Here is a 25,940-nt window from a genome sequence, read left to right as displayed (position 1 = left end):
GGTTTGTTGGGGACATAGAGTTTCAGAGGGTTAGAGTTCATGACCCCCAGTTAGGGGAGCATGGCACTGGGCTGGCAGGCATGATGCTGGAGCAGTAGTGAGAGTTCATATCTCCATCAGAGAATCAGAGAGAATACTCTGGAATGGCACAAGTCATTTGAAACTCGGAAGCCCCAGTGACACACTTCCTCCAATAAGACCACGCCCCCTAATCCTTCCCAAACAGTTCCACCAACTGGGGACCAAGAATTCAAACATATGATGAGCCTAGCAAACTGCCACATTCTACTCCCTGGCCCTCAGAGGCTCATGGCCATGTCAGAATGCAAACCATATTTAGTCTGTATTATTCTGAATTCTCTAAAGAAACAGAACTGGATGGAATGAAGCAACTGAATGGGTGAGGGCTAGCAGAGGAGAAGCAGGGCTCAAAAAGAAAATGAACATACAAATGGCACCGCCACCCCATAAAAAATCATGGACTGGACCCGGTATTACAAGGCACTTTCGAGCAAATTGTCTCTTTTCATCTTTATGACTCCCTGTGGTTTCAGCATGGCTGTTCGTCCTTTGGGAGTTCCCCTTACCAACTTCAAGTTCATGCATTGCTTAGGACCACAGCTGGCCCTCTTTGCTGAGGATCAAATCCCGTAGCTGCTCCTTCCCCACAGCAGACCCCAAACGGCTCTAACACAGGTGTGTCTTCTTCTCAGCATCCCTTCGTCAGCAATGTCACCAGTAACAAGGCTCTTCGGGAGCTGGTGGCTGAGGCAAAGGCCGAGGTGATGGAGGAGATCGAGGATGCCAGGGATGATGTCAGGGATGATGGAGAAGAGGAGGATGCTGTGGATGCCTCCTCGGTAAGTCTGGGGGACGAGGAGGGGGGGACCAGAGAAAGATTCCTTTCTGCCTCTTGGGGCCAACTGGCTGGGAGCCCCAAATACCCATGCCCAGGGTGAGGCTGAGCAGCTGTTGGCCAGATTCAGGTTCTCGAACTTGCAGGACCTAGGGCTGTCCTAGGGTCCCTGGTCTCACAGTTCATCCCAGGAGCTTCTCATAGGTTGTTGCTCATCCTAGAGGGTCCCCAGTAAGTCAGGGTGAGCTGTCATTGAGTTGTCTTGGAGCTGAACCCCCAGGCCCTTCCCATTTATTGTCTTTTTTCCTTTTTTTTCAACACCCCCCCATCTGCCCCTTTCACTAGGTCACATCTCAAACGCACCCATAGTATTGTCTTTTTATTTATTTATTTTTGGATTATGAGACAGGGTCTTACTGTGTAGCCTTAGCTGTCTAGGCACTCACGATGTAGACCAGGCTGGCCTTGAACTCACAAAGACCCGTCTCCCTCTGCTTCCTGAGTGCCGAGATTAAAGGCGTGCACCATTGTGCCTGGCTCTTTTTGTTTTTAATTTTAAAATTTTTAATTAGAATTAGGCTTCGCTGTTAAAATTTAAAACAAAAATCTGGTTTTGGTTCTCCTTCAGACAGAAGAGGTCCCTGGCCCCCCTCCCACTCCCAGTTGTCCCCCCCACCCTGTGGCCTCCCTTCCACCTCATGCCCCATGTAGACACTTAGTTTCCTATTCACAGAAATAAGTATTTGGGGGGCTGGAGAGATGGCTCAGTGGTTAAGAGCATTGCCTGCTCTTCCAGAGGTCCTAAGTTCGATTCCCAGCAACCACATGGTGGCTCACAACCATCTGTAAAGAGGTCTGGCGCCCTCTTCTGGCCTTCAGGCATACACACAGAATATTGTATACATAATAAATAAATAAATATTAAAAAAAAAAGAAATAAGTATTTGGTTTCATCATAGCGATGTTTCCAGTACTTTCCACCCCACAAAAACTAAAATGCAAGGGATAGGTGGGCTGAACCCAGACCCAGGTAGGACTGATGGGTACTTTTTTTTTCAATGTGAATTGGTTGCCATCTAGAAATCAACAGATAATCATGTGAAAATTCAGATTACCAAGATGGGCATGTCACTCAGCTGGTCTAACATGCCCAGAGCCCTGGCATCTTAGTCCCGCATTCAAACTGGCATGGCAGTGCAAACCTGTAATCCCAACTCTTGGGAGGTGGAGACAGGGGGATCAGAAGTTCATGGTCATGCTTAGCTGCACAGCAAGTCTGAGGCCAGCCTGACCTACTTGGCCCTATCACAGAAAAACAGCAACAACAAAAGAAATCAGATTGCCAGTGTGTGTTGAGATATTGGGAGGCCTGGCCTCAGGTGAGACAGGAGTATCCCCCACACTGTCACAATTGGCTGGGCCTCTCAACAGCCGGCCACAGCCTGTTATCCTCGTAGGACAGGAGTAGTGCTTTAGTAGACATAGCAATTAGAGAGAGGAGGTGACTTCTCAACCCAGTGGCAGCCTTTTGAGGAGAGGCTGTGGGAAGTGTATGGAGACTAGGCTCAGGGTCCCTGCTCTGCTCTGCTGGCCTGTCGCCTGTGGGGCCTGGGCTCCCAGAGGCTCAGTCTTGACTCTTTTCTAGCCCCTGGCCAACCACACTCAGGACTCTGCTGGTGCAACTGAGCCAAGCCTCAACTCTGACAAGCCTCCCCAGGATTCTTGTGTTACCCTGCCTCCCAGTCAGCCTCGGGAGCCTGTGGACGGTAGCCAACCCTCAAGAGATGGGCCTCTCCAAACCGTCAGCCCTGTGGATGTGGTCCCCAAGAATGACAATGACTTAAAGGTACCCATTCCCCTCCGGAAGTCCCGACCATTGTCCATGGATGCCAGAATTCATGTAGCCGAAGAGAAACAAGTCACTGGCCAGGCTGAGGACCCCAGTCCTGCGGCCAGCAAGTCCCAGAAGGCAAACCAGAGCCGCCCCAACAGCAGCGCCCTGGAGACCTTGGGTGGAGAGAAGCTGGCCAATGGTGGCCTGGGGCTCCCCAGCTCTGTAACTCCAAGCCATGTTAAGAGGGCTTCAGACTGCAGCACCGTGTCTACCTCAGAGAGCATGGACTACAGCACCTCCCTGTCTGCTGACCTGTCACTGAATAAAGAGACGGGCTCATTGTCTCTCAAGGTAAATTCACCTATCACCCTGGGGGCCAGAGCAGGCATGCTGGCTAGTGTGCCATGCTCAGATTCAAAAGCAAGCAGAAGCTACTTATATTGTACTTGATTTGTGTATCCGTAAGAGGTGCTAGGGGTGAACCTAGAGCCTTGTGTATGCTAAGCACCACACACACACACACACACACACACACACACACAACCTCTTTTTATTTTAAATGGCTCATGATTTTTGCTTAATACCCCACATATTTGGGTCAGTATAAGACATTAATGTTGCATGCTTAAATTTTATTTTATTTATAATTTATTTTATTTTTCTATGTGCATTGGTATGAGGATGTCAGATCCCCTGGAACTGGATTTTCAACAGTTTAGAGCTGCCATGTAGGGGCTGGGAATTGAACCTGGGTCCTCTGGAAGAAAAGCTCTTAACTGCTGAGCCATCTATCTAGCCCCTTTATTTTATTTTTTTTTAAGATTTATTTATTTATTATAGATACATTGTTCTGTCTGCATGTATGCCTGCAGGCCAGAAAAGGGCACCAGATCTCATTACAGATGGTTGTGAGGCACCATGTGGGTGCTGGGAATTGAACCCAGGACCTCTGGAAGAGCAGTCAGTGCTCTTAACCTCCGAGCTATCTCTCCACCTCCATATGTTTAAATTTTAAAGTTTGGTTAAAGGGCCTAAAACTGGGGAAAGAGCATTCCGGGAGTGGAAGTTCTCTTGCTTGGGGGTCAGCTGTGTGACCACTGACTGGCAGGTAGACTCAGCAAGGGGAACTGGACTCACTCTCCTCTCTGGCCTCCTGTCTGGCGGCAGGTGACATTAAGTGACTGTAGCCATTCTGTGCAAAGTGCTTTAAATGGAACTGAAGGGCCGCTTCCTCCCATGATTTCCAGATGGGCAGTAGGGACGAAAAGAAGTTGGCATCTGGCACAAGGCTGTGTGGGTGGAAGCAGGGAGGTGGTCACACCTTGGGTGGGGCTCCTGTCCTTGTGTGCTTTTAGCCCCTCCTCTTCCAGCAGCTAGGAGGGGTGACCCCCTTCCTGTCTGCCCCCGGCAGTTCTGCAATACCATTAAACTTACTGTTGGCCACCTGATATCCCCAAACAAGACTGACTTAAGGGAGCAGGGGGACGGGGTGATGCTGTGCACTTCTTTATTGCCTTCTAAGACTTACTCAGTGTAACACATATCATAGAGATTCGCATATCTGTTAAGTATAAGGCGGCAAAGGCAGGAGCAGCCTACCAGCCCCTCAGTAGCCTCTGGATCAGAGAGAGGCTCGGTCAAGCAGACGTGTCCACGGCAGCTTTTCCCTTCATTTCTTCAGAACTGACACAGATTGTCGTCCACCGTAGTTGTCCAGCTGTGGCCAGTGGCTTTTATGAAGAAGTATCATCCTGTACTTCTTCCTCCTAAAAGGGCACTAAGTGGGGCTGGAGATGTAGGTACCACCCTTGATGGTAGGGTGCACATGGCCCTGGGTTCGATCCCCAGCACCGTTTAAAAAAGAAGGCACCGCATGCCCGGAGCCCAGGTAAAGTGTGCTGGGCAACAGCATACAGTGTGAGGTGCCCACTCTTAGCCACCCTGGTGTGCCCACTACTCTTGAAGGGGGTGGGAGGCCCATGGGCCATGTTATAGAGGGGGGGCTGTGTTCTAGGAGGAAGGACTTTGGGAGTTTGAGGCAGTGGGTAGAACAGAGGCCATCAGATAATCACTGTAGACCCCTAAGCCCTCATCTGAATCAGAATCGAACACTTCCTCCACGACATCTTCCAGAGCCAGGTCCTCCCTAAGCAGACTTTATAGAACTTCAGCTGGCTAACTGAGGCCACCAAATCTAATAGGGACTGTGCTCTGTGGTCATGACGGACAGAAGTAAATGCCATGCCTTATGTACCCCATGTGCTTCTCATCAAATCTGCATGACCACCCAAAGAGGCGAGTTCTGTTTTGACACTCCATGGACAGTGTAGAAGGCTGAGATTCAGGCAAGCCCAGAGTCTTGTCCAGGGTCACAAAGCCGGCAGTGTTCCGTGAAGATGAAAACAGCCCTTTTGGATGTTGAGATAGTGTTTTGTAAGAATGCCTTGGTGAGGTAAGAGCCTTGCATGGTGTCTGAAGCCGAGACCGGCAGAAGCCAGAGGGTCTAAGGCCAGATGCTTAGACCCTGTTTGGGAAGCTTGAGGACGGGGCACCGTGAATGACTTCATCCTTCCTGGGCTCAGGCTGTGGACCTCACCCTGTCTCCACTGTGGATTTCTAGCTGAGCTTGGTCATGTTCTCCTTGCCAGGGCTCAAAACTGCACAACAAGACCCTGAAGCGGACCCGCAGGTTTGTGGTGGACGGTGTGGAGGTGAGCATCACCACCTCCAAGATCATCAGCGAAGATGAGAAGAAAGACGAGGAGATGAGATTTCTCAGGCAAGTTCGGGGAGGCACCGGTGTGGAAACCGGTGGAGGTGCCCTAAGGATGCTGGGCATTGGGCCTGTCCCCAGTGTGAAGTGGGGGTTGAGGCAAAAGGAACGTGGTTTTACTTAACACCCCTTCTTCTGCATTCATCTATCCACACATCCGCCTATCTGTCACCCTTCTCTTTTGTCCATCCACTCACACATGCCCAGTGACCCATCTACCCAAATCTATCTGCATATCCATGTCTGTACTCCTCTGTCTTACCTAATTCCCATTCACCCACCCACCCATCCATCAATCCATTCATCTACCCATCCATCCATCCATCCATCCATCCATCGATCTACCCATCCATCAATCCATCCATCCATCCATCCATCCATCAATCCATTCATCTACCCATCCATGCATCAATCCATCCATCTACCCATCCATCCATCCATCTACCCATCCACCCATCCATCCATGTACCTATTCATCCATCTGTTCATCCCCCTACTCTTGTCTATACTCGTCTACCCATCTATCTGTCTATTCATCCATTTAACCCACCCACCTATTCGCTTGCCATTCATTTCTCCATACATCCACCCAATTATTGACTCAGGCATCACCTACCAAGTGGGTCCAAATGGAAGTCCAGATACACGAAGCTATCCCCCACATCAAATTTATACCTATGGGTTCCAGACATGGTATACAAGCTAATTCTTGATTGTGCTGCACACTGCAAAGGAAGGAATGGTTGATACAGCTGTGAGTGCCTGGGCTGAGCAGAGATTGCTTGTAGGGACCATCACCATCACCCTGAGCTGAGCTTGACAGATGAGGTGAATCCCAGCACTAGAGGAGTGCCAAAGGAATCTGCAGTTGCTGAGGCCCTGGTGGGTGACCTGGATTTGTATCAGGATCTTAGAGAAAAGGACTTCAGTATAGAATGCCAGGACAAAAGAGGGGGGACTGTGGTCTGTGGGGGCAGGACCCAGGCTATGGAGATCTGTAAGCTGTGAGGGAAAGGCACAGCAGACAGGGAAATGGCACACAGTGACAGGCTGGACAGTTTCTCTGGCTACCGTGTAGGTCTTAGCTGTAGAAGGGAAAAACTGGCTTGTGAGGTGGGAAGACTGTCCAGGACCATCAGACTCTGGCTCAGGCTAGGGTGGTAGTCAAAAGGGAAAAGGCACAGGACTTAGTGAGAACGAGAGAGGGGGAGGGCAGGGAAAGAAGGGGTAAGGCAAAGCCACTTGCCTGACACAGCCTCACACACTCCAGTGGTCTCGTACAGCCCTCCCCGGGGGACCCTATTCCTCACGTGCACACGAGGAAACCATGTTTCTGGGCAGATAAGCTGCAAATGCTGGGTCTCTAGTTGACCAGGAGCAGAGCAGAGATTCTGCCTGAGAATTCCTCCAGTTCTCACTGTGCACTGGGACCTCCTGGGACTGCTGTTGAAGAGTGGGCTGCTGGGCACTGGGGAGGCTCAGAGCACCCCCAGGCCAGGGCTTTGTAGATGCCATCATTGGTTTGAAGGAAAGCTTCTAGCATTCCAGAATAAAAGTAGTTTCAGGTGTTCTAGGGATATTTCCTCCATCTTGGGCCAGTGGGATGAAATTTAATTATAATTATAAATGACATTGTTACAAACATCCTCATCCAATCCAGAAGTGAGAGTAGGGTGCCAAAAGATATAAAGGTATTGCCAGTATCTTTCAAAATGTTCTGCTAATTTATATCAGTAACATATGGAGTATGAATTCCCCTACATGCCTGTCTGTTTAATGAAATGCTTTTTCTTTTATATTTGTGTTTCTTATATAAATAATTTTAAAGTTTCGTCTTAATTTTACACTATTTGCTTTATGTCTTTTCATGTTACGATGTTGTGTACCACTTGTGGGGTTGGTGGTTAGTTCCTTCCTCCTTACTGATTTGTAAATGTTAAAGATTTATTTATTTATTATGTAGACAGCATTCCTTCCATGTATAACCGCACGCCAGAAGAGGACGCCAGATCTCATTATGATGGCTGTGAGCTACCATGTGGTTGCTGGGAATTGAACTCAGGACCTCTGGAAGAGCAGTCAGTGCTCTTAACCACTGAGCCATCTCTCCAGCCCTGTAAATGTGCTTTATACATGGAGGATGCTCACCTTTTTATCTCTCAGAATATCAAACGAAACCTGAATCCTGATTGTGTCTCTGCTTCAGTCAGTGGGATTCTACTCCACAACCCATCCCTTTGTGGCCCTGGCTGTGAATACTGTGGTCTCAGAGGTGCCCTTCTCACTAGGAAATGTTTGTCTGCTCATCTGCAGGCGCCAGGAACTCCGAGAGCTTCGGCTTCTGCAGAAGGAAGAGCATCGGAACCAGACGCAGCTGAACAGCAAGCATGAGATGCAGCTGGAGCAAATGCACAAACGTTTTGAACAAGAAATCAACGTGAGTGAGGGGAGGAGACAGGCCCCGGGGTTCCTGGCCTCCATGTTCTCTTCAGGTGAAGGTGTTGTCGGAGGGGGTGGTTGGGTCACAGGGACACCCTTAGAGGTGGAGTGCCATGCCACTGTCCTGCCAGGCCAGACAAGGAAACGACTCAGAGGTTAAAGAACTTGCCCTGGGCTGGACGGTGGTGGCGCACGCCTTCAATCTCAGCACTTAGGAGGCAGAGGTGGGTGGATCTCTGTGAGTTCGAGGCCAGCCTGGTCTACAAAAAAAAAAAAAAAAAAAAAAAAACTTGCCCTGGGGCACACAGCAAAGGGTGGCAGGCCGGGGCTCACGTCTGGGTCTAATACAGACTCTGAGGTATGACTCTGAGGTATGAGGCAGTTCTGCTGGATGCCTCTGAGTCTGTGCACCTTCCAGGCCAAGAAGAAACACTTTGACATGGAGCTGGAGAACCTGGAGCGGCAGCAGAAACAGCAGGTGGAGAAGATGGAGCAGGATCACAGTGTGCGCAGGAGGGAGGAGGCCAAGAGGATCCGCCTGGAGCAGGATCGAGACTACGCCAAGTTCCAGGAGCAGCTCAAGCAGATGAAGAAGGAGGTGATGGGATGCTGGGGGGCGGGGCGTGGTGGGGGCAGGGCGGGGACTCTGCTCTGAGGATTGGCCTTGTCTTAGTTAGGGTCTCTATTGCTCTGATACAACACCGAGGCCAGAAACAGTTTGGGAAGGAGGAGTTTGTTTCAGTTTACACTTCTCCTGCCCAATCCATCATCGGGAGGACAGGGCAGGAACCTGGAGGCAGAAGCTGGTGCAGAGGCCATGGAAGGGTCTGCTTACTGGTTTGCTCATCATGGCTTGCTCAGCCTGCTTCCTTATAGAACGAACCCAGGACCACCAGCCTCGGGGTGGCCCCGTGCACAATGGGCCAGGCCCTCCCCATCAATCGTCAGTCAGGAAAATGTCCCACAGGCCTGTCTTATGAGGGCATTTTCTCAATTGAAGTTCTCAGATGACTCTATATTGTATCAAGTTGATATAAAAATAGCCAGCACGGCCTCCTTTCCTAACAGAGGGGTTGCATGGAGCCAATTACCCCAAGATCTTGGGAGCAGCCCCACTGGGATCCTGGTGTCCCAGCCACAAAGCAGTGACACTTTAGTCCTTTCTCTGCCTTTTGGATGCCACCTTCCTGTCTTGTCCTTCCTGAGTGGCTTCTGTTAACTTCTTTCACATCCGCTTAGATGAAAGAGAGCAGGAAAGATGAAAGAGATGGTGGCCTCTAAAGTTGGAGGTGCTCTTCCCACAAGGGGAGGCAATGCAGGAGAAGCCCAGCAGATGCTGTCCCCTGTGCTCCGCCCTCTTTTGGTTGTCCTCCTCCTCCCTCAGTTGGAAGTGGGAGGCAAGGACATGCATGGCCCTGAGATGACATGACCCGGATTCCCAGAGCCATAGCCTGGCAGACTGTGCTCTGCTGGGGACTTCTGCGCCCAGTGCTGGGGGCTGCTGTCTGCTTATTCGCCTCCTTCCTCCTGGGAGTCTACAGAAGAGTGTCCCAGCCCTTAGCTTCCCCAACATGGGGAGGTATGGGCCGCACTTGAGCCCCAGATGCCCTGTGCACAGACAGGGCTGAGACGTCTCCCTCCCTCCCCTGGGAAAGCCCCTCGTGTGTGCTATGCAGGTTCCCTACCACTGAGTCACACCAAAGTTCCTGGTTTAGTCTGACATGGTTTTCCCCCCTCCTTGGTTGTTTTGTTTGAAAGTTTTCACGGGAAGAAGAAGCTTGACATCTGCGTCCTTTCAGCTTCTCAGGAGGACACTGCATTTAGTGTCCCTGGGGCTATTCTTCCAGGCTTGATTGCTGTGGTCTGAGGATGGCCCTCTGCTCAGCAGCTCATCGTAGGCTCACGTTTACTCTCTCTTTCCAGAACTCTTGGGGTTCCAGTCCCGAGTCCAGTGAACCGTATAGATGTTCCTCACTGACTCACTCGGGGGCACCCCCGGGTTTAAGGCTCCTGCATTTACACAGCGGTGTATAACCCGCACACACCTTCTGAGCGCCTTCAGTCACCTCTAGGTCATTCATGGTTTCCCATGCAGCATAACTTCCGTGCAGATGGTCGCTGTACTGTACCGGGAGCTATGGCGAGGGGAAAGTCGGTTCATTAGGTTTCCCAAGGTTTACTCAGTTTGCATGCTGATGAAATTGTGTAATGACTTGTTTCTCAGAGTGTGTCCCTGTCATGAAGCTGAGCTTATTAAATGGTTCAGAGTTCCCTAGCCCTGCACGCCATATCCCTGGAAGGAACCCTGGGGGCTTCTTAGTTAAAAGCTAGATTGTTTTCTGGTTGGGAAAAAGAGGTGCTGAGTTCAGTAACTTCAAGGACGTCACTGCCCGGGAATGCTGCTTATCTGCCGCCTGGTGGAACTCTCTCAACTCGCTCCCCGCCCTGCCAGGCCTGCCATTCATTGCACAGCTCTGCCAGAGAGCAGTGCTGGCCCGAAAAGGGTCCCTTGAGGCCTTGGGTCTGCTTCTCTGATGAGTGGCCCCACAGGGCTCTGCTTTTACCCCTCTTCTGCCTCCTCCCTCCGTCACCAGGTGTAAGAGTGTTTGTTGCTTGTGTCTTCCATGTTTTTAACAGAGAACTCAGAACCTGGGCTCTCTGTCTATTGCTGCTTTAATCTGTCCCCTGGACCAAAGCAGTCAGCTTGTAAAAGCACAGTTCTAAGTCTGTGATAGCTCTCACAGTCACTGAGCTGGGACAGGGCACCATACTGACACAGAGGCCACGGTGCACAGATACACTATTCATTTAGGAATTTTACGTAAGCCCGTGCCTATCAACTATGAGTCTTCTGTCCTCGGCCACGTCTACAAACATCTGGGGGCGTGTCACAGCTCGGGGATGGAGTGGATTAGTTTGTTGATCTCACAACCAGGAACACTGCTGACATCCTGTAAATACATAGGACAGCCTGCTCTCTCTCAGGTCCCCAGAGTCAGTCATGCTGCAGATGGGAAATCCATGTAAAGCAGAGAGGCCAGAAAACATGGGACCAGACTCAGCCAACAAAACCCGAAAGCATTTTATAAAAGCCTAGGAATTAGAAAAGAGGGTGAGACAGGCTAGGCTGGTAGACTTCGGGAGTCAGGTGGAAAGCACACATCGAGGCTGCCATGCACCTCCAGACGCTCCGAATCCGTTCTGTCTCCAGCGACAGGAGTGGTCTGGTGGCTCCTTTTCCCCAACACTTGGTCTTAGCGACTTTACTGTTTTATTTTAGCCACGCTGATGGGTGTGAAGTGGCATCTCACTGTGACTTTGAGTTTGCATTTCCCTGATGACCAGTGACATGTGTCTTTGCATTTGCTTCTTTGTCACCGTATGTCACTTTTGGTGATGTGTCTGCTCAAAAATCTCTTGCTCCTTTATTTAGCTGGGAGATTGGTTTCTTTTTAGTGAAATCTGACAGTTTATATTTGGACTGCCAGTACTTTGTGAGATATTATTTTGCTGTATTTCTTTTCTTCCCATGCCTTGTCTTATAGTTCTTTCAGCGTGATTCTTTTAGGGGCTTATCTAAGAACCAGGGAATCCTTCCCCAACCCCATGGGATGTAGTCTTTCAGCAATTTGCCACGGTTTGATTTTCTGTTTCTATGTGAGAACATTTTAAGTTGAATTCTGTAAAGGGTGAGGTGTGAATGGGTTTGGCTAGGGATATCTGGATGAGGTGTGAATGGGTTTGGCTAGAGATGTCTGGATGAGGTGTGAATGGGTTTGGCTAGAGATGTCTGGATGAGGTGTGAATGGGTTTGGCTAGAGATATCTGGATGAGGTGTGAATGGGTTTGGCTAGAGATATCTGGATGGGTGTGAATGGGTTTGCTTAGAGATGTCTGGATGGGGTATGAATTAGTTTGTTTAGAGATGTCTGGGAAGGGTGTGAATGGGTTTGGTTAGGGAATGACTGGATGAGGTGTGAATGGGTTTGGTGTGAATGGGTTTGGTTAGGGATGACTGGGTGAGGTGTGAATGGGTTTGGTGTGAATGAGTTTGGCTAGGAATGACTGGATGAGGTGTGAATGGGTTTGGCTAGGAATGACTGGATGAGGTGTGAATGGGTTTGGCTAGGAATGACTGGATGAGGTGTGAATGGGTTTGGTTAGAGATGTCTGGGTTGGGTGTGAATGGGTTTGGCTAGGGATGTCTGCCCCAGTGTTGTATGTTGAAAATGCTCACCTTCCTCTGCTAAGTTGCCTTTGTGGAAAAGGAGTTGAGCATATATAAGCGGATCTGGTGTGGTGCATTTTGGGTCTGTATGTCATACAGGTTCCTCTGTCTGTCTCTCACCAGTGTTCACTCCAGTGTCTGGGATCCTCCTGTAGTTGGCAGTTCCTCCCCTTTGCCCGTTCACACCCATCACAGCATCAGCTGATCCTGGAGAGAAGCCTGCCACAACTCAGACTGGGTCAGTTTGGGTGGAATGGCCATCAGAACAACTCTGAGACTTCTATCCACAGGCATTTTATACACTTGTATTTTCTTGGGTTGACCCAGGGTCAGTTCCCAGAACCCACATGGTAGCACACAACTGTCTGTAACTCCAGTTCTGGGGGACCCCAGTTCCTTTTTCTGGCCTTCGTGGGCACCAGAAACATGTGGTACACAGATATACATAAAATAAAAATTAAGGTATCAGTTTAGCTACTAGAGTATGGGGATATATTGCTGTTTGTGCAATGGTCTTGTATCTAGCCTTACTATGTTATCCTGGTATTTTTTTTCTTTGGTAGGTTCCTTGAGGTTTTCTGTATAGACAGAAACAGTTTAATTTCTTCTTTCCAATTGATATGCCTCTTACTGCTCTGGCATGCTGGCTCAGGCTCCAGCAGGAAGTTGGCTAGAAACAGTAGAGTAGACGTCCTTTCTCCTTGTTCCCAGTCTCAGAAGGAACACACTCAATATTATTTCCTCATTAAGTCTGATGTTAGTAATAGAGCATTGATTTGACTCTGATTATTATTTTTTTTAAGACAGGATTTTACAAAATGACTCTGACCATCTTAGAACAGGCTGTGTAGAACAGACTGGCTTTGAACTCAGAGCTCTTTCTGCCCTGGCCCCTGGCCCTGCCTCTGCCTCCTGAGGGATGCATTAAAGGCCTGCAGCCCCACCCCTGACTTTGTTTTGTTTTTGTAGATGGCTTTCAGGCCAAGCTAATGAAACTCTAAGAGTTTATGAATAGATTTTATCATGAAGGAATGTTGAATATTTTAATTTTTTCTATGGCTCAGTTGACATAATTATATATATTTTTTCTTCTGTAGTTTGTTGAAACAAATTATTTGATTTTCAAATATTAAGCTAACTTTACATTCTTTGTATAAGACACATTTGGTTATACCCAGGTTTGGCGGCACATACCTTTAATCCCAGCACTCAGGAGACAGAGAAAGGTGAATCTCTTTTAAGTTTGAGGCCAGCCTGGTCTACAAGTTCCAAGCCAGACAGAGTTACATGGTGAGATACTGTCTTTAAAAAACTAAACCACTGGATGTGTTGGCGCACGCCTTTAGTCCGATCACTTGAGAGGCAGAGGCAGGAGGATCTCTGTGAGTTCAAGGTCAGCCTGATCTACAGAGCAAGTTCCAGGACTGATTCCATAGCTACTGAGAAACTCTGTCTCAAAAAATAAAAAAAGAAAGAAAAAGAAAAATGAAAAACTAGCCAAACAAACAAAACCAAACAAGCAAAGAAAAAAAACAAAAACAAAGTAGAGGACTGGAGAAATGCCTCAGAGGTTAAGAGCACAGGCTGTTCTTCCAGTGGGCCTGAATTCAATTCCTAGCACTCACATGGCAGCTCACAACCATCCATAGCTTCAGTCTCAAGGGATCCAACACCTTCTTATGGCCAGGCATGTACAGATATACATGCAGACAAAAATATCCATATACATAAAACAAATAAATAAATTATAAAAACACAAAACAAAAAACCCTCATTTGGTCATTATCTAATATTCTTTTTATATATTGTAAGATTCCATTTGCCGGTGTTTTATAAAGGAATTTTGAATCTTTGTGAATAATGACATTGGTCTATGGTTTTCTTATGATGCCTGTGCAAGGTAGCTACTCTCTCTTGCATTAGTTTGGTACTTTCTATCGTTCCAGGCATTGGTCTGTTGTTACAGGATCTGATTGCTGTTGGTAATTCGCTCTTAGCATCTCCTTGGCCTGTAGGATCCACACTGATGCTCTCCGTTCATGGCTTGCTGATGTCTCTCTTCTCCCATTCTCTCTTTCTCGCCTTTCCCCTACCGTCCCATCCCCTTCCTCCACTGTTCTTCCTTCCTCTACAATGACCTGAGCAAAAAACTTAACCAATTCTACTGACCTCTTCAAAGAGGCAGCTCTTTGTTTCATTGATATTCATTCTTTCTTTAGTTTCTTTTTAATTTTGTGATTCTGAAGGGTGGGACTCTAGACCCATGTGTATATAAGACAAACACTTTCCACTACTCAGCCCTAATTTTCACTGTTGTTTTTCTGTTTTTATTGTTATTGGTTTCTGCTTTTGTATTTGGTTTAGATTTAAATTGCTTTTATTGCTGTAAAATCACTGTGGAAGCTTAGACTGGAGACTTTCTTCTTTTTCTGAGGATTAATGCTTGAAATTTTCCTCTATGCACTAACTTCATCCTAGAAATTTGGATGGACCACATTTTCATTTTCATTCAGTTCAAATTCTTGTGTTTTTTGTTTCTTTGTTTGTTTTCTTTTGTTTTGAGATAGGGTTTTGTTTTGAAATAGGGCTGGAGCCAGTCCTGGAACTAGCTCTTGTAGACCAGGCTGGCCTTGAACTCACAGAGATCCACCTGCCTCTGCCTCCTGAGTGCTGGGATAAAAGGCGTGTGCCAACAGGGCCTGACTCAAATTCTTTTCTAATATACTCTGCAACTTCCTCATTGACCTGTGGGCTGCTTACAATTTTGCTATGAAATTTTTAAAACTTTAAGATTCTTTTTATGAGCCGGGCGGTGGTGGTGCACGCCTTTAATCCCAGCACTTGGGATGCAGAGGCAGGCGGATCTCTGGGAGTTCGTGGCCAGCCTGGTCTACAAGAGCTAGTTCCAGGACAGGCACCAAAGCTACAGAGAAACCCTGTCTCGAAAAACCAAAAAAAAAAAAAAGATTCTTTTTATGGTTTAGAACTGTTAGTAAAGGCCGGGCAGTGGTGGCAGAGACAAGCGGATCTCTGTGAGTTTGAGGCCAGCCTGGTCTACAAGAGCTAGTTCCAGGACAGGCTCCAAAGGCTACAGAGAAACCCTGTCTCAAAAAACAAACAAAAACGGATCTCTGGGAGTTCGTGGCCAGCCTGGTCTACAAGAGCTAGTTCCAGGACAGGCACCAAAGCTACAGAGAAACCCTGTCTCGAAAAACCAAAAAAAAAAAAAAAAAAACTGTTAGTAAATATTCCATGCATGCTTCTGTGTTCTGGGTAGAGTGTTGTATGACAGTGTTGTTCAGATTGTCAATCTTGTTCAGACTGATGGTGTTGATCAGATCGACAGTGTTGGATCCTGTGCCAACCTAAAGCTTCTGTAAGGCTGGAGGGAGTCTCCCACCTGCACCTTAGGGACTACAGCCTCTCAGCAGAGGGACAGGGCTCACACAGAAACAGACCCTAGGTATTGACAGCGTATCTGTGCAATAGGTACTTCATGGGTCAGGCGTGACCAAAACTCACAGTGCTCCAGAATAAGAAGGGCCCTGGTGTAAGGTGTCCTCTGCCATGCCTGCAGAAGGTCCGGAATAGGAAGGGTCCTGGTGTAAGGTGTCTTCTGCCATGCCTGCAGAAGGTCCGGAATAGGAAGGGTCCTGGTGTAAGGTGACTTCTGCCATGTTTGCTACAGGTGAAGAATGAGGTTGAGAAATTGCCCCGGCAGCAGCGGAAAGAGAGCATGAAGCAGAAGATGGAGGAACACTCACAGAAGAAGCAGCTACTTGTGAGTCCCCAGACTTGGTCACTTAGCCACAGTCATGAAGCAGGGACCCAAATCCTTCCCCCCTTAACTTGCCCAGGCTTGCTGCTTCAATATCCACCTCCTGTTTTGAATGGCCAAATCTAGCCCATCATTCATTGGCCCCGTGGTTATCCTCCCTGATTGCCTTTGCACCCCAAGAGTGAACCCTGGTGTCTCTGGCCAATGCAGCCTGCACCTTAGTCCAGCCTACCTTACTGCAACTTGTTTATATATCACATCACCTGTCAACCAAGATCAATCACCTGCCTACTTGGTGTCTAAAGGACATCAAAGTCTTCATCTCCCAGACCTAACTCTGTTATTATGTCCTGAGGAGGAATTTGTCCCTGTCCTGTTTTGGGGCCAGAACTTTTGTTCCTGACCCATCCTTTCCCTCCACTTCTCCATCACCTCCTGAAGCTTGGTACACACACACACACGCACACACACGACACATGCTCCCCACACATATAATACACTGTATAAACACACAACACACACATGTCCCAACACATACCATGCAACATACATATATGTAGAAGGAGGCCACTAATTGGTTCCTGGCTGCTTAGCCCTGAAATAATCACACAGAAACTGTATTAATTAAATCACTGCTTGGCTCATTATCTGTAGATTCTTATTGGTTAATTCATACATAACCCATTTCTATTAAACTGTATCGCCACGTGGCTGTGGCTTACCAGCTAAAGTTCCGGAGTCGGTCTCTGGCTGGGCTCCATGGCTTCTCTCTGACTCCACTCTCTGACTCTCTGCATTCACTTTAGCTTTCCCCACCGAGCTCTTTCTGCCCTGCTCTGCTATAGGCTCAAAGCAGTCCTTTATTAACCAATGGTAATGACAGCATACAGAGGGGAATCCCAATCACCTCCTTTTTTCTGTTTAAATAAAAAGGAAGGTTTTAACTTTAACACAATTAAATTACATAAAACAGTTATCAAGCAAGAATTACAGTTACAATATTTATATCTACTTTGTCTTTTATTATAACTAAGGACAACTATAATAAAGACTCCAGGAGAATATAATATTACCTAAGTAAACAGGAGGTACATTGTCTTTGAAAGGCTTGAAGAATGCCTATCCATCTGAAATACATCTCTATATCTAGAAAACCTAACTAACATGACTACAAGCTTCACTATCATGGATGACTATCTATTAACCTATATTTCTTTTTTTTTTTTTTTTTTGGTTTTTCGAGACAGGGTTTCTCTGTGGTTTTGGAGCCTGTCCTGGAACTAGCTCTTGTAGACCAGGCTGGTCTCGAACTCACAGAGATCCGCCTGCCTCTGCCTCCCAAGTACTGGGATTAAAGGCGTGCGCCACCATCGCCCGGCTAACCTATATTTCTTAATTATACATTACATTTTTAAATATGCTGGACAAACACAGTACCTTAATCAAGATCAGAAATACATATACACAGTATAACAAAATTGACCTTAAATTTGTATCAGTAAACCAATACCATACCAATGCAAATCTCTTAGAGCACATATATACTAAACATACACCACAGATATACACCATACACACACAGACACATACGTATTTCCACCCACCCACTCATCCATCCGTCCGTCCATATTTCTCCCATCTTTGGACCCGTGTGTCTGGCAGTGTTGCTGGATCCCCACCGTTGTTACAGCTCTCCCAGCTCCCAGCTATCCTCCCTGCTTCCTCTTGCTTTCCTGTACTTCTTTCTCTTGCACCAGCAGGTATTGTCGATATGGAATCCAAATCTGACCCTGTCACCCTTTTTCCCCTCAGCTTAAATCCTTCTCCCTTTGTCCATGAGCTGGGGCCTTCCTCACTGTGCCTGCTGCTGCCTGGCCCTCCTGGTCCCTCCCAGCTTGACCTTACCCTCGGTCCAGCCTCTCACCCCTTGCTGGAATGCTCCTGTTTTCTCCATTGTGGGATCTTTGGACATTCTGCTTCCTGAGCCCTGGGTGCAAGCAGTTGTAGCCCATGTTCACAGATGCTTGACATACAAGCTGGTCAAGTGTTTGTGGTACCTTGGGGTAGAAGCTCTTTGGCTTTCCATTTGCAGAAGAAACAAAGCTCGGAAAGGAGATGCTGCAGAGTTGAGGGCAGTGGGGCAAAGTCGAGTACTTGACCTGACTCCAGATTTCCAGTCTTTTCAGTGTCCCTCACAACCTGTCTCTTTCTAACCAAATGAAGAAATGGGTTTTTGTGTTCAGTAGTAGCACAGGAAAGGATGACCCTACCCAATAATAATGTATTTTCAATACAGTGAGAAGAGGGTCTTCAATGTTTTACAGAAAGAAATGATAACTATCTGAGGTGTTGGACATACAAATTCCACCCAACTCCTCAGTACACAGGCACACATGCTCTGAAACAGCACACTGCATCCTTGCAATAATTTTTTTATAAAGATTTTATTTATTTCTTATGTATACAGTGCATGTTTGCCTGCAGGCCAGAAGAGGGCGCCAGATCTCATCATAGATGGTTGTGAGCCACCATGTGGTTGCTGAGAATTGAACTCAGGACCTCTGGAAGAGCAGTCAGTGCTCTTAACCTCTGAGCCATCTCTCTCCAGCCCACACCTTCACGATTATTATGAGTAGATAACTTTTTTAAACACAGGGCTTGGTGCTGGAGAGATGACTCAGCAGAGAGCATTTTGTGCTTCTGCTGGAGATCTGGGTTAGCACACATACTGTGCAGCCTGCGGACATCTGTAACTCCAGTTCCAGGAGACTCGGGGCCCTCTCTGGCCTCCGCAGGCATGTGTGGTACATACACACACATGCCAGTCAGCACTCAAACACATGAAATAAACGGTTTAAACAAACAAACCAAGGCTGGTGAGAGAGGCAGACAGGCCCTCATCTTCACAGTGAGAGAGAGCGTGTGTGTATGTGCTAAGTTACCCAAGCCTCATTGTCCTTCCCTCAGGACCGAGACTTTGTAGCCAAGCAGAAGGAGGACCTGGAGCTGGCCATGAAGAAGCTCACCATAGAAAACAGGCATGAGATCTGTGACAAGGAGCGAGAGTGCCTCAGCAAGAAGCAGGAGCTCCTCCGAGGTAGGGCCCAGAGTCACTCGGGATGACGGAAGTAGAGGCAACCCTCCCTCCCCTGGCCCCTGGGAAGTCAGGAGGGAGGCAAGGATAGCCATTACCACAGCACACGGAAGCAGCAGCTTGTGTGACCGCCGCTTGCCCCACTGTGTGCTAGTCAGATTTCACCCCGACCTCATGCTGTCCTCGCCTATAGCTCCCACTATGAGCCTAACGTGTAGTGAGGGAACCACCCTGAGGAGAGTTCCTATGCGTCTTGATCTGTTGACGCTACTCCAAGTGAATTCCAAGCCCAAATGGCTTAGAAGCAACAGAAAGGCAAGGAAGCCCAAGGATCCAGCAGATCAGTGCCCTCTGAGGATCTGCTTCCTCACGGGACGGTCACACCCGCATCATCTTCACACAGGTCCTCCCTCAGAGCCCTTCTCGTTTGCCCAGCGGAAAAAAAGGGGTGTTAATGTAGATTTTCCTTAAAAAGTGTCTGTGAAGAACATTTCCTCTTCAGGGTATGCTTGTGCCATTTGGTAGAGGAGGAAGCTGGGGCCTCTGTCCCAGCTCCAGCTGCTCCCTGCCTGCTGACCTGCCGCAGCTCCTAAGCTCCCAGGCTGCGGGGGATCGTCATCTCTTAGTTTCCTCTGCTCCGCTCAGATCAGCCAGTGTGGTTTAACGAGGTAGCCTAGGTGCCCATTCCTCTGAGCCCAGCACCGGCTTGGTCATCAGTCCCAGCAGGAGCCTGATGGGGTGGGGAGGGGGCGGGAGATCTGTCTGGTTTCTGGCCCTGTCCACTCCTTACCGTGTGGGTGGTGTGTCCTCCACAGAGCGCGAGGCAGTCCTGTGGGAGATGGAGGAGCACCAGTTGCAGGAGCGGCATCAGCTGGTGAAGCAGCAACTTAAGGACCAGTACTTCCTGCAGCGGCATAACCTGCTGCGCAAGCACGAGAAGGTAAGGCTGGGGTGGGATGCGGGGCAGCTCCATGACGGCACCCGGGAGGGGCTGCTGTGACTGTCTCCTGGGTGCCCTGCTTGAGGGGCAGAAATCAAGGAAGTTGTATAAGGGCCACAGATGATACAGATGGCTCCTCTGCTCACCCCAATGCCTCAGTGCTGGGCTGCTTGAAACTGCGCCACCTCCACCCCCCAAAAGGAGAAAGAACAGAGAGGGTGATGCTTATTGACTTGCTGAGGGTTTCTATCCCCAGCACCCATCCTGAGTTGAAGACAACAAGCCGCCTCCAGGCTGCCTTGCTTAGCCCGGCTCTGAGGCAGCCCAGTGTAGGGTATGTCCCCTCAGGGACATGTGAGCTCGCTGCCACTGCCCAGTATCCAGATTACTGAACTAGATTTTGTTCGCCCAGGAAAATTCAGAATTGGGCTTAGCTGAGTCACACTGTTTTTATGCCATTGTGAAGTCTGAAAACTGTGGGTCAAACCATCAGTAGTCGGGGACACTGTAATATTAAAAGAAAAGCAGCAGCAACAACAGAAAAACCAGGGCTGGTGAAATGACTGTGGATAAGGGAGCTTGCCACCAAGCCTAATGACCTGAGTTCAATTCCCAGAGCCTTCATAGCGGAAGAACTTGTCTTCTGAGTGGCGTGCTCATGCCTAACCCGCTCCCGCCCAATAAAATAAGTAAATGTAAAAAGAAAGAATTTTAAAGAACAGATAGTGTTGAACCCTAGACATGAACTGTCAGCCATGCTGTTCTGACTCCCTGGCTCGTGTGCTGAGGTGACCTTTGGCTCCGAAGCACCTCTGTGCCTAGCGTTCCCCTGACCTCGGCCTGGTGTCCCTCCAGGAACGGGAGCAGATGCAGCGCTACAACCAACGAATGATGGAGCAGCTGAAAATTAGACAGCAGCAGGAGAAGGCGCGGCTCCCCAAGATCCAGAGGAGCGACGGCAAGACACGCATGGCCATGTACAAGAAGAGCCTGCACATCAATGGCGCGGGCAGTGCCTCCGAGCAGCGCGAGAAGATCAAGCAGGTGGGGGCTGCACCCGGTAGGCTATGGGGAGTGGTCACAGGGGGACCCGGTAAGGCCTGGTAAGGCCATGGAAGGACAGGGTCCTGGGAGGGGACGTGTAAGTCACTCAGGGCCTGGGAGCTTCAGTAGCCCAGGAGACTCTTCCCTGGTGGACAGACAGATCCGCTTTTGACACTTGTTATGTACGGGTGCTTTTCATGATTCCACACTTTTTTTTAATATTTATTTTTATTTTATGTGCATTGGTATTTTGCATGCATGTCTGTGAGGGTGACAGATTACCTGGAACTGGAGTTACAGACAGTTGTGAGATGCCATGTGGGTGCTAGGAATTGAACTTGGGTCCTCTGGAAGAGCAGCCAATGCTCTTAACCACTAAGCCATCTCTCCAGTCCCGATCCCATGCTTTTATGTGCATGGTGTTCTCTGTTCTCACCCAAGAGCCTCCTTTTGTGTTTTCTGTTTGACGTAGGCCCCTGTGATTTCTGTGTATATTGTCCTAGCACATGTCACCTCACCTTGTCTGGTCCCTACCAGTGTGGGGACAGAGGCTGGGTCTCCACTCAGGACAGGAGTTTCAATAGTGAGAGCATAGCCTGAGGTAGGCTGGGCTCTGAGCATTGCTGTCCAGTCCCTGAGAGGGGCCTCACTGACTCAGGCAGAGGCTGGCAAAGCCCCCACCCAGCCACCCGGGCGAGCACCCACAGTACCCTCCTCTCTCTGCAGTTCTCCCAGCAGGAGGAGAAGAGGCAGAAGGCTGAGAGGCTGCAGCAGCAGCAGAAACACGAGAACCAGATGCGGGACATGGTGGCCCAGTGTGAGAGCAACATGAGCGAGCTGCAGCAGCTGCAGGTAATCAGCCCTGTGCCTCAGCTTCTCCAAGGGCTCCACAGCAGGGCCACATCCTCGGCAGGCAGGCCCAGGTGCGCCGATTCCAGCCTGCCATACTGCTCCATCTGTGTTACACTGGATAAGCTGTACGACCCTCGCAGACACACCTCCTCTAAAATAGCCGTAGGGTGGAGGCAATGACTCCAGTGTGGCAGGATTGCTGTGTAGACTTGGGGTGACAGAGCTGAAAGTGCCTCACACTCCGGGACCTGAGCTGCCATGTGGTTCCTTTGCTTGTGCGGGAATCCTGGCTTTGGGTGCCCCTGGTGTTTGGCCCCTGGTGTTAGGGATATCAACTAGCAGGAGGTGTTTGTCCATCAGAACTTGGCAGACCTAGCACCCGTGTCTGGACTTCGACAGCAGAGCATCTGAAGGCCCAGTCCAGGATCTGGTACTTGGGGCCCCCTTGTGGCTGATCCAGGCATTGTTGTTCCTGACAGATGAGTCCCAGATTCCATCCTCTATGGCTTTCAGGAAGTGGCTCAGGCCATTGGGCCCAGGTGGAAATTTGTAGAGAGACAGGGAGGCTCCCAAGAAATGGCCAGCATTGGAGGTTGCCAGGCAGGGACTCTTACGTGCGGACGTTAGTCAAGCACTTGCATTCCTTTCTCAAGGCATTATGTGAATATTGACTGAGAGACCCATGTAAATTGACATGCCTCACACAGTCGGTCACAGCAACAGTGCTGCTCCGAGTATTCCTGATTAGACCACTTTGTAAACTCCCAGAAGCTTTCAGCTTAAGGCTCAAAATAAAACCCTTCTGAGGGTCTCTCCTGCCCCAACCTGAAGGGCCCTTGTGTGTGGATAAAGGTCTTGTCCTTCCTTAGACTGAGTCCCTGCAGGGAGCCAGTGGAGACCTCACTCCTGTCTACCAGATAGATTTCAGGAAAAATTTATGAAGCAGATGACTCACCTCAGAGCGTGCTGTGGAGATAGGGCTAGCCTCAGCCTTGTTCTTTGCCAGGGATCTTTCCTCAGAAAATGACACAAGGCAAGAGATATTATATATTAGTTACATATCTCATGCAATATATAACTAGACAAATGCACAATTATACATATAATTCCTGTAGGTAAATAATTATACACACAGATTTAGCCTGCTTGGGTTGCCATAAAAAATATTGTAGTTAGATACAGTGGCACGCATCTGTAGTGGCATGCACCTGCAGCGGCATGCACCTGCAGCGGCACGCACCTGCAGTGGTACGCACCTATAGTGGCACACACCTGTAGTGGCATGCACCTGCAGTGGCACGCACCTGCAGTGGTACACACCTGTAGTGGCATGCACCTGCAGCGGCACACACCTGCAGTGGTACGCACCTGCAGCAGCACGCACCTACAGTGGCACGCACCTACAGCGGCACACACCCCCAGTCCTGCCTCTTGAAAGGTACCAGCAGGAGGGTGGCTTCAGACCAGGAATTGCAGGCTGCAGTTTATTTATTTACTTATTTTATGCAAATGTATATTGTGAGTTTGGGCACGTCCTGGCACACATGTGCGGTTCAGAGGACTTTTGGGAGCCAGTCCTGTCATCCTTCCAGAGTGGGTTCTAGGGACCAAACTCAGGTCGCCAAGTTGACGATGCTTCTCCCACTGAGTCACCTCACTAGCCCAAAACTTTTTTAAAAAACACAGATGACAGCCAGGCAGTAGTGATGCATGCCTTTAATCCTAGCACTCGGGAGGCAGAGGCAGGCTGATCTCTGTGAGTTCTAGGCCAGCCTGGTCTACAAAGGGAGTTCCAGGACATGCTGCAAAAAACAGACAACTTAGACAATGTCAGAAGAAATCCACAGAAGGGTAGGCGGGATGGCTCAGTGACCAGAGCACTTGCGTACAGGCCTAACAGTCTCAGTTTGACCCCCAGAACCATGCAAAGGGGGGAAGTGAGAAGTGACTCCACATGTCCACCATGGCCTGCATGCCCACACATGCCCACACATACACACACACACACACACACACACACGTGTAGCTGGAGGCCTCTCATTCGTTCCCTGCTGCTCTGACTTGAAATAATCATTTAGAAACTGTATTATTTGCAATACTGTTTGGCCAATAGCTTAAGCGTATTTCTGGCCAACTCTTATATCTTACAATTAACCCATTTCCATTATTTAGTGTTTATGTTTGTTTTGTTTATTTATTTATTTTTGGTTTTTTCGAGACAGGGTTTCTCTGTGTTTTTTTTGGAGCCTGTCCTGGAACTAGCTCTTGTAGACCAGGCTGGTCTTGAACTCAGAGATCCGCCTGCCTCTGCCTCCCAAGTGCTGGGATTAAAGGCGTGCGCCACCACCACCCGGCTTAGTGTTTATTTTTTATTATGAGGCTCGTGGCCTACCGGCAAGGTTCTAGCACATCTGTCTCCTGCGGGTGGCTACATGGCGTCTCTTTGACTCTGCCTACTCTCTCTATCTCTTTCAGCCTGGTTTTATTCTGTTAAACCATTGACCGAAATCAGCTTCTTTATTAACCAATGACAATAAAACATATTCACAGCATACATCACTTCTTCCCACATCACACACACGCAAAAGAAAGTCACAAATTTTCTGTAAATTTACCCACTCAAAACTATTACCATTTGTGTTCTGGAATAGTCCTCTAGGCATTGCTTGTTGCAGCTTGTTGCAACTGTATTACCACGTGAAGAGTCGTGGATAATGGCTAAGGCATAATAAGCCCATGGTAGTTGCGGTGCCCTCGAGGGTGCAGGGGGTCTGGTTCCCCGGACTTCTGCCTCCTCACTTTCACCCTTTATCTGCCTATTCCAGAATGAAAAGTGTCACCTGCTGGTGGAACATGAAACCCAGAAGTTGAAGGCCCTGGACGAGAGCCATAACCAGAGCCTGAAGGAATGGCGGGACAAGCTGCGGCCGCGCAAGAAGGTACCGAATTGGGCTGGTGGGTGCCATACCACAGGTACATGCCTAGGACATCTGAAGCCTCCCTATTTTTGGATCCTTGCTTTGTGGCATCCTTAAAATCGGTCTGTCCCTGAGAGACAGGACCCACCTACCTGTTGTGCTAAACGCTGGTAGCCCTCCATACCCTGGGATAGCAGCCTCCTCGCCCACTGGTCCATATACACCTGGGGCAGAGGACCCCTCCCCCGTGGAAGCAGAGGACCTGTCGTGAGCAGCAGTCAGTTGTGCCGCCAGGCTGGAGGCCCTGTTTGTGGGGCGTTTCTCCTAGGAAGTCGCTCCGTGAGATCAAAGGCCAGCAGCAGCTAGTTTACTTTCTGGATTGGTTTCCTGATGTTTAAATCAGTGTGCTTGGGCTAGTGTGCAGCTTGAGGGGAGAGCGCCTGCCTAGCACGTACGACGCTCTGTGTTCATCCCCTGCACCAAGGCAAACAGTCATAGACTTAGCAGCTTAAGTCACACTTTTTATCAAACTCTATAGTAACAGGGTTCCAAAGTTGGGGGTCTCTCCCGGGCATCTCCAGGGTCTCGCAGGCTGGAGTCAGGCTGGACTGGGTCCTTAGCTGTAGAGAAGGAACTCATCCTAGCTCATTGATGTTTTGACAGACTCCTTGCTGCGGGGCCTGAGCAGTGTGACCAGGTGCCTCCTGCTCCTGCCATATTACCTCCCCATGATGGGCTGGACCCTCAGACTGTGAACCAAAACAGACGGTTTCTTCCTTTAATTGCCTTTGACAGGTGTTTTGTTGCAGAAATGACAAGTGACTAGCACAGTCATCGCAGGCCTCAGTGTGGCCATGGGAGAGATGAGATCGTAGGACCATTTAGCGGTCATTCGCCCACAGCATGTATCAAAGCAGCATAGCCACCTTAAACTACCCTTGACCTTGTGCCCCACTTGACCTGATGTCCTGAGGGTTTTTTTTTTTTTAGCCACTGTGTACCTGGACTGGAGACAGGCTGTAGCCTGCTGGGACTTGTGAAGCTAAGCCCACAGGTACATAGTGTTCCCGCTGGCTCTGCATCACAGAATGAACGTACATCTGCCTGTCCAGTTCTGGGCCTCTCTTTCCGGGCACATCCTGAAACTGAGCAGTCGTTTCTCCCAGCAGCTGCCCATGACCTGA

General features: G+C 49.0%; 1 protein-coding gene across 1 annotated transcript in view; it reads left to right on the top strand.

Annotated features, from left to right (window-relative positions):
• The window catches only part of Stk10 (serine/threonine kinase 10), a 102,168-nt gene that overhangs the window by 71,222 nt on the left and 5,006 nt on the right, over positions 1-25,940 (top strand). The window contains exons 8-18 of the mRNA XM_041676254.1: positions 714-860; positions 2,502-3,041; positions 5,339-5,469; positions 7,777-7,900; positions 8,321-8,500; positions 15,819-15,911; positions 18,876-19,005; positions 19,818-19,942; positions 20,798-20,986; positions 21,713-21,838; positions 24,664-24,777. Coding sequence (XP_041532188.1) covers positions 714-860; positions 2,502-3,041; positions 5,339-5,469; positions 7,777-7,900; positions 8,321-8,500; positions 15,819-15,911; positions 18,876-19,005; positions 19,818-19,942; positions 20,798-20,986; positions 21,713-21,838; positions 24,664-24,777 — 1,899 coding nt within the window. The remainder of the gene's footprint in view (positions 1-713; positions 861-2,501; positions 3,042-5,338; positions 5,470-7,776; positions 7,901-8,320; positions 8,501-15,818; positions 15,912-18,875; positions 19,006-19,817; positions 19,943-20,797; positions 20,987-21,712; positions 21,839-24,663; positions 24,778-25,940) is intronic.

The sequence above is a fragment of the Microtus oregoni genome, unplaced genomic scaffold (assembly GCF_018167655.1).
Source record: "Microtus oregoni isolate MIOR12 unplaced genomic scaffold, Mior012 000027F_ref0000203, whole genome shotgun sequence".
Lineage (NCBI taxonomy): Eukaryota > Metazoa > Chordata > Mammalia > Rodentia > Cricetidae > Microtus > Microtus oregoni.
This window is presented reverse-complemented; position numbering and strand designations above follow the sequence as displayed.